This window comes from Histomonas meleagridis, assembly GCF_020186115.1.
Source record: "Histomonas meleagridis strain 2922-C6/04-10x chromosome Unknown contig_20, whole genome shotgun sequence".
In the NCBI taxonomy this organism is placed as follows: domain Eukaryota; phylum Parabasalia; order Tritrichomonadida; family Dientamoebidae; genus Histomonas; species Histomonas meleagridis.
This window is the reverse complement of record NW_027150805.1, coordinates 843,566-852,507: the sequence shown is the minus strand read 5'-3', so window position 1 is coordinate 852,507 and position 8,942 is coordinate 843,566. Positions and strand designations below refer to the sequence as shown.

Sequence of the window (8,942 nt, the reverse complement as noted above, 5' to 3'; positions counted from 1 at the left end):
TCAAATGAACTTATATTTGATGCTAATTTCGAATGTGCCAATTTAAAATCTGTTTTTGTCCTTGATCCAAATACATATTCAATAGAAATCTACAAAGACCCGAAATTTCCTCGCCAGTGGTTTTTCTTTAAAGCCAGTAATTTTCAACCTGGTCAATACACCTTTATCATTAATGGTTTCTCATCACGCTCTGTTCTTATTTCTCATAATGTATCACCTGTGGCATTTTCAGAAAGCAAACATCAAACAGAAGGTATTGGATGGTTTCGAGTTAGTTCTTCATTACAACAATGGAAAAATTATCGCAAGAATTGGTCATTTTCTTTTACATTTGAGGTTAATACAACTGACACCATATATTTTGCATATAGTTACCCATATACTTATACAATGCTTCAATCATTTTTAAGTTCTTTGTCCTCATTTAACATCAAAGTCTTCGCGCCGATCAAAACCGCTGGTAAAATCCCAATGCCAATGATATTCTGGGATAGTGATCGAATGTCATCCATTGAGTTTCCCAAGGAAATAGACTCGTTTCCAACTGGAACGAAACCTCTTATTATTATTTGTGCACGACATCATCCAGGCGAAACGAATAGTTCATATGCCATGGAATCATTTATTGAAGAATTGTTTAGTCAAAAAATACATTCGAAAACATTACTTGAAAGATTTTCTTTTTTAATAATGCCTATGATGAATATTGATGGCGTAGTCTGTGGTTATTTTCGGCCTGGTTTAAAAGGCATTGACTATAATCGAATTTGGCAAGGGAATAGTAAAATAACAAAAATTGTTGATAAATTATCTGAGACTCGTAATGTTGTTTTCTTTTTAGATTTTCATGGACATCGAAGACAATTCGATTCATTTATATACACATGTGCAAATGATAATTGTAAATTAAATGAATATACAATGAAATTTCCAAAAATTTTATCGAAAATTTGTAAATTTTTTGATTATGATCAATCAATTAACTTTTTGCACGACGGTGGAATGGATATAATGAGAGTTGCATATCATAACAGATACTGGATCCCCTTCTCATATACATTGGAAATGAGTTTCGGGGGATCAAAGCTTGTGAAACCATTGTTGCAATTTACTATCGAAGATTACAGAATGATTGGGAAGTTGACATGTTTAGCAATGTTTAAGTTCTTAGTAGAAGATCCAAAAATAGCAAAAGGTTTGGAAAAGTTTTATTCAAAAAAATAAAAATGTTTTTATGAAAATCTTTTTATATTGTTTAAATAATAAAAGGAAATTTTCAATAAATTTTAAATTCATATTGCCATAAATCATTTACAAAAGAAGATACAAAGTTTATAATAAACAAAATTATTGATTGATATCACTAATTTTATAATATATACATACAGTACACACTGATTATGGTTGTATTTTAGAAGCAATCATTTGAACAAATTTAACATTATTTTTTTCATAATCAATTCTTTTCTATAATTAATTTAAATAAATTCCAAATATTATTTTGAAATTTATATTATTATAATAAATATTAAATAAATTTTTAATTTATTTTGGGAAAATAAACAAATGTTTTTGGCATTAACAGCAATTTTTTCTCGTTCTAGAAGTTTAACTATTTCTATGTAGCCACATATAGATGCAATAATAATATAGATGTACAAAACAACTTAAATAATTTTCAAGTATTATTTTGAAATAAAAAATTATTACAATAAATCATAAACAAAACAAATAAATATCTTTAGCTTTAATAACAATTCCTTCTTGTTCAAGAAGTAATTTGTAAATCGTAAACAAAACAATATTTAATTTACTTTTGCTCAATCAAACTTTAATACATATTTAAAATTTATCATTAATTTACATTTATTTATAATTAATAAAAAACATCTTTAATTAAAAAACACTTTTGTTGTTTCACTTGATGATGTTAGTGATACTTTCTTCATCTTTTCATTAATTTTCATTTCATTCGATTCAACAAATCCATATAATCCTTCGGGAAGTATTGGTGGCGCTCTGACGAATGCTTCTTCTTGTTTGATTGCTGGCGATTTCAGCAATCGCTTTAAATCCATTTCATGAAGAACTGCAAACAATTTTTGCTGTATACCTTCTTGTGAAATTTGTTTCGGGTTCTTTGACTGTTTTCCAATCGCTAACTTTCCAATGCGAAACAAATCTGTGTTTTCACAAAATATTTTCGATTCAACATGATATCCCATGACGTCAGCTGTAACTGCAAAAAATCGCTTAAACTCGACAATGCTTGGCTCTAGGACAATTGCATTCTTTAATGAGCAGAGAGCTTCTTGAAGATTCCCATTTTTCATTAATATCATTCCAAGTAAACCCCATCCAAATCCATCAAGTTCATCATTCCGAATCAAATCACGAAGAATATCATAAGCACGATTATATACATCTGTACGATATTCGATATATGCTCGAAGAAATTGTGCATCCCGATTACCACAATAATGATAATCATTAGAGATAAGGGAAAGATAGGATAAGGCCTTAGGAAAGTCGAAATTTAATGCTGAGCAATACGCAACTTGCAAAAAAATTTCGGAACTTTTTGTGGGAATTAACGGTTCGAGAATTTGAATGCCCTTTTCAAAGTTGTTGCACATCAAAAAAGTGGAACCGATTTGGAAAGCAACGTCGTCTGGGGTGAAAACAGGATGTTGGAGTTCCTGTAGCTTGTTGAAGTATCCAATAGCTTGAATATATTTCTGTTCACGTCGATATGTAAATGCAATGTGGAGAATAGCTTCGAATGCCATGATGGGAGTAATCTCATTGGAAGGGGTTTCGATGGCTTGAGAAAGAAATGTTGTGGTTTCATTATTTCGATAGTAATATGAGGAAAAAATTCCAAGAAGAAATAGTTCGGTAATTGTTGAAGGTTCTTCACTTTTGGAAATTGTTTCCTTGTGGAAGTATGAAAATGCTCGGAAATAATCACCAATTGTTAAATGTGCAATACATAAATTGAAATAATCAATTGGATTATCTGTGGGATTTGATTCTGTTTCTTTTATATATAAAATAATTCGTTCATAGAATGGATCTATTTCTAATGAATGAAGAAGATCAAAATCTATCATACGAAAAAATGGTAATAGTGAATACTTTGCATACTCAAGTTCATTAGGAACTCCTAATGAAATACATTTCTTTATTTTATTAAGCCAAAATTCAGCAGCATTGTTTTCAAATTTGTCCAAAGTGTTCTGTACATTCATATGGCTTGTCAACAAATGTCAACAGATTTCTAAAAAACCGCTCAAAACGAACAAACATATTCAATTTTTTTTTCTATTTACAAACAGTTTTATTAATTTTCGTTATCTTTAGCATTCCATCTTGCTAAATTTTCTTTCATAATATCAATATAATCTTGGATTTTACTCCTTTCTTTTTCAGGGTATTTCGATATTGAGTTTTCTAGTTCGTTTGATATTCTTGTTAAAGTTTCTTCTGCTGTTTGTCTTTGATCTAAATAATCAGCTAAGAGAATTGCATAGTTAAGTTCTGTTGATATATTAAGTTCATTTCGAATGTTTTCATGGAAGTTATCAAGTATTGTGAGTGTCTTTTTATAGTTTTTTTGTGATTCATTTGATAAAGTTTTTTTTTCTTCACCATCATAACATTCTATTTTATATCTTTGGAAATCTGCAAGCTTTTTTATATAACTTGCTTGTGTTAGTTCATCTTGAGCTAAAGGAATAAAGATATCTTGGAGAATATTTATGATTTGATTTAATTTTTCATTTAAAACATTTTTTAATTCCTTTATAGCTGAACTTTGCTCACCAAGATCATCTTTCATGTTCAAAATTGCAATACGCAAAGGTGAAATTAAATCAGACCAAACAGAAATAAATAGTTGTGCATCACTATTTTGAAATGTATATTTTGCTTCCAATAATTCAAGAAGTATATCAGCAGAATCTTGAGCTCTACCAGCATCATAAATAATCCCAGCTAAATAAGCTTTTACGTTTTCATCAATTTCCATTTGTCTACAGCTCTAACGGCCCAAAAGTGACACGCCCAGAAAATATTTAAACCGTTTTTTATTTTGAATATGAACCCACATGAAGAGCTTTCGAACCAAGAAATTTTGGAATTTAGGGGATGCCTTCAACTCCGAAATGGAGATGAAACGATTCCTCGTTATGTTCTTCTTCACGAAAATAATCTGTATGTTTTTTTTCTAACTCAAGTGCGATATATTTAGATAAAAACTATCAACAAATTGAACGTACTATTCCACTTACTACCGAGACCAAAGTGGATATTAATGTTAATGAAACTCCATATAACATTGTAGTAAGAAATCCTGGTAGTGATCCAATAACCTTTGAGTTTACAAAGAAAAAGAAGACAGTTCGTTGGGGCACAGCCATTACCAATTCACTAACAGTATCTCCTATTCTTTCTATGGCAAGTTTTCGTATCTTATCCACAATTGGACGTGGTTTCTTTGGTAAAGTTATGCTTGTTCAACATCGAACCACTGGAGAACTTTTTGCCATTAAATCCATTCAAAAGAAGCGACTCATCGAAACCAGCAAAATCAATACAGTCATAGCCGAACGTAATATTCTCATGAAGGCCAAGCATCCATTTCTTGTCCGCTTATGTTTTTCATTCCAAACCTCCTCCAAGTTTTATTTAGGTCTTGAATATGCGTCTGGCGGAGAATTATTTTATCATATGGAGAAGCGCGGTGCCATTCCTATTGACGAAGCTCGTCTATACATTGCAGAAATTGCGTTAGCACTTAATTACTTACATTCAATTGGAATTATTTATCGTGATCTCAAACCTGAAAATGTATTATTAGATAGCGAAGGCCACATTAAACTTACTGACTTTGGTTTATCCAAAGAACTTGTTGAAAGTAATAGTACAGCCACTACTATTTGTGGTACCACTGAATATCTTGCGCCAGAAGTAATATTACGTCAGCCATATTCATATGCTGTTGATTGGTGGGCACTTGGTGTACTTGCGTATGAAATGTTGACTGATGGTAATCCTTTCCTCGATGATAATCGTGGAAAAACACTCCAAAATATAGTGAGAGCTGTTCCGTATTTCCCGCCCGGAATGTTACCGAAGGACGCTGTCGATTTCATTCGGTTACTATTGACAAAAGACCCACAGTTAAGACCAGGGTTTAATAGAATTAAGAAGATGAAATTCTTCTCTTCGTTGAATTGGGACGACGTATATAACAAGAAATATACACCGGCGTTCATACCTGAGAATAAGGGTAACATAACGGCAAACTTCGACCCGGAGTTCACTACTGAAAATCCGGTCGATTCGGCAGTGCAATCGGCTTCATGTAACTTCCCGGATTTCTCTTTCACAGGAACTTTGTGATGAAAATTATCATTTTCATTAGAGCGTTCATAAATTTTTGGTTTATGAGATATAATTTTTTGTTTTAATTTAACAAGTATCAAAATCATAATAACATTGTAATCAAATGAATCAATGAAACAATTAATTGTTTAATAAGACATAAAAATATATATAATGTGTATAGAAAAAAAGTCAACAAAATTTGTTTGTTCTTATCCCTTATTCAATGCTTTCTAATTACATAAAAAACATTGTTTGTGTGTCGAACAAAAAATTTCAGGGATTTGCAAATCAAACATCGTAATTTTGTATTCATTTGAATACTTTTATCTTTTTTTGGCTTGTATCGGCTATTCAAAATTTGAAAATTTCGCATTCAAAAAACCATCACTTTTTCGCATATTAATCGTTTTGGATCCGAAATTCTGCAAAGCAGAGGAATGAAAAAATTTGATGTAGCAAAGGAAACCAATTATATTCAATATCTACAAATTATACAAAACAGTGTTTTAAAGGTAAATGAAAAAAATATTCCTGAATCAGTAGAATTGATAAATAAATTAATTGATTCTAATTATCCATATTCTTCTTTGATAGTTATAAGTCGATTAATTTATTTACATATCATTTCACATAAAAACTTTAATGGATATTTACAATTTCTTAAAATATTTTCTACTAAATATTCGAACACAATAATTAATATTTTTACACAATTACTTATTCATTTAAATTCACAAGAATCAAATTTTCTTTTAGAAAAGTTAATTGAAGAAAACTTAATAAATTCTAAAATTGTCCGCTACATGAAATCATTATATTTTATTCATTATAAAACGAATGAAGAAATTAATGCATTAAAAGATTTAACAAGTGATAATCCGTTTCATAAAAAAATTTTTGAACATATTGAAGAACTTAGGAAGGATGATTGGAAGCTCCACAAGCAATTCATTCGAGAAGGAACTAATCCTTCTAATATTGTTAAAATAATTCGAAATGATGAAATAGAAAAACTTCAAGAAATTTCAACAGAACCAAAATTCGATTTTAAACAAATTATAGAGCCATCTTTATATGAAAGATATTCATTCATTAATAAAGAAAATGTTTCACTTGTTGATTATGCTGCATTCTTTGGATCAATTAAATGTTTCAAATTCTTAGTGTTAAATAATGTTGACATAAAAAACACTGGGATATATGCTGTTGCAGGTGGAAATCTTGAAATTGTTTATATTTGTGAGCAAAATCACTCAAACTTCGAAGGATCAATCGAAATAGCAATAGAATATCATAGGAATGAAATTTTCCGATATTTTTTTGATAATGAAAACATTAAAGAAGAAGATTTAACTGAATTAGCTAAAAAATGTATTATATATAACAATTATGAAATTTTGTCTTTTTTGATAGAAAAGAAATTAAATTTTAAAGAATTGATAATAGAATCAGTCGAAAGTGGAAATATATTTCTATTAAAACTTTTTTCAGATGGAAATGAAATACCAAAAAAGGCTTTAATATCAGCAGTAAGATCAGGAAACAAAGAAATTGTTAAACTACTTCTTGACATAGGAGAAATTAATGTAAATATAAAATATGTTTCATTGTATTTAATAAAAAATATTTTAATAATTTGGAGTTTTAAAATATTTAATAAAATTTATTTTAAAAATTTTATACACCGTTAATTGTTGCATGTAGTGAAGGTTATTTTGATGTAGTTAAATTTCTTCTTGAACAAAAAAGTATTAAAATAAATGAAAAAAATAAAAATTGTTTTTACCATTTGGAATTTCAATAACATTTTTGGAATTCATTTTGTGTATTTTATACTGCATTTTTTATGGCAGTTCATAATAATAACATTGAAATTGTTAAATTACTTCTTGAGCAGAAAAGAATTAATGTTAATGCAGTAAATTTTTCTTTATTTTTTTTAATTTTAATTTTCAATATTTGGAGATTATTTCTAAAATTTAGAATATATACATATTATGATGGACAGCACTTATTGATGCAGCACAAAATGGATACATTGAAATCGTTAAATTGCTTCTTAATTATAAAATGGTTAATGTGAATGCAGCAAATTTTTATTTATTTGTTTTAATTTTTCTTTAAATCAAATAAAATTTCATTATAATAACTGGGATTTACTTAAATTATTTTACACAGCACTAATGTTTGCTATTAAAAATAACTATATCGAAATTATTAGATTACTTCTTAATCATAAAAAGATTGATGTCAATTTACATGATTTTATTTTATTTTAATTAAAATTTTTCTTATTACTTTCGAATATAAAATATAATTTTGGTGTTAACTAAAAATATTTAACACAGCGCTTATTTTAGCATCTATCAATGGTTATTGTGAAACGGTTCAATTACTTCTTGAACATAAAATTGATATCAACTTTAAATCAGTTAACTTATTTTATATAATTTTTATATAAATAATTTGAAATATGAAATTAATTTTTGGAAGTTATACAAATTATTTAAAACAGCAATTATGTATGCATATGAAAATAATCATCAAGAAACAATTAAATTACTTCTTGATTATAAAAGAAATCATCCCAATATTAAAAATATTTATTTATTTGTTATAGATATTTCATAAATATTTTTGGATTTAATGAAAATATTTGGAAATCATTCGAAATATTTTTGATAGAATTTATTTATGGATATAAAAATGACCACGCTGAACTTGTTAAAATAATTCTTGATCAAAAATGTATATGTACGAATATTGATTATATTAATTTGATTTATTAATAATTTATTTCAAACATTTAATATATAAGAATAATTTTTGGAAATTATTCAAATTATTTGATCCGCTGATTTATGCATCTGAAAATGGTCATACAGAAATAGCTAAATTGCTTCTTGAACAAGAAGGAATTGATGTTAATGCTCAAGATACTCATTTGTTTTATTTTATATTTATTTTGATAATTTGATATAATAAAATAATATTCAAAAATTATTTAAAATATTTAAAACAGCACTTATGTATGCATCTGAAAATGGTCATACAGAAATAGTTAAATTGCTTCTTGAACAAGAAGGAATTGATGTTAATGCTGAATATATTTGTTTTAATAAAACTGGATTTCAAAATGATATTTAGAAATTATTGATAATATTTGTTATTTATAATATTTATCAAAATACAGCACTTGATTTTGCATTTAAAAATAGGCATGCAGAAATATTCAACTTACTTCTTAAGCAAAAAGGAATTGATAAAGATTATAAAGATTTTCTGATTTCAATAATTTATTTAATATTTATCTAATAAATTAGAAGAGTCACTCCTTCAAGCATCTTCCGATGGTAATATAGAAACCATACAATTAATTCTTGAAATTAAAAGAATTGATATTAATGCTAAAACTATTCAGATGTTTTATTTTGGATTACTTTCAATATTATAATGTTCCAAAATAGTATTTGGTAATTATTAAAATTATTTAAAACAGCACTTATTTTAGCATCTGAAAATGGTCATACAAAAATAGTTAAATTACTCCT

The 8,942-nt window shown here is 27.5% G+C and overlaps 3 protein-coding genes across 3 annotated transcripts; 1 reads left to right on the top strand and 2 right to left on the bottom strand.

Moving 5' to 3' along the window:
* Nucleotides 1–1,892: 1,892 nt before the first annotated feature.
* GO595_002842 (TPR Domain containing protein) lies at nt 1,893–3,113 on the bottom strand (the record flags this gene model as incomplete). The annotated part of the gene is made up of 1 exon (XM_067915796.1): nt 1,893–3,113. One exon carries the CDS (start codon nt 3,111–3,113, stop codon nt 1,893–1,895), a length of 1,221 nt encoding a protein of 406 aa, XP_067776643.1.
* A 230-nt stretch (nt 3,114–3,343) lies between these two features.
* Nucleotides 3,344–4,030, bottom strand: GO595_002841 (14-3-3 protein; the record flags this gene model as incomplete). The annotated part of the gene is made up of 1 exon (XM_067915795.1): nt 3,344–4,030. The coding sequence occupies one exon, from the start codon at nt 4,028–4,030 to the stop codon at nt 3,344–3,346; it is 687 nt and encodes a 228-aa protein (XP_067776642.1).
* Nucleotides 4,031–4,455: 425 nt separating this feature from the next.
* Nucleotides 4,456–5,406, top strand: GO595_002840 (AGC family protein kinase; the record flags this gene model as incomplete). The annotated part of the gene is made up of 1 exon (XM_067915794.1): nt 4,456–5,406. One exon carries the CDS (start codon nt 4,456–4,458, stop codon nt 5,404–5,406), a length of 951 nt encoding a protein of 316 aa, XP_067776641.1.
* Between the last annotated feature and the right edge of the window lie 3,536 nt (nt 5,407–8,942).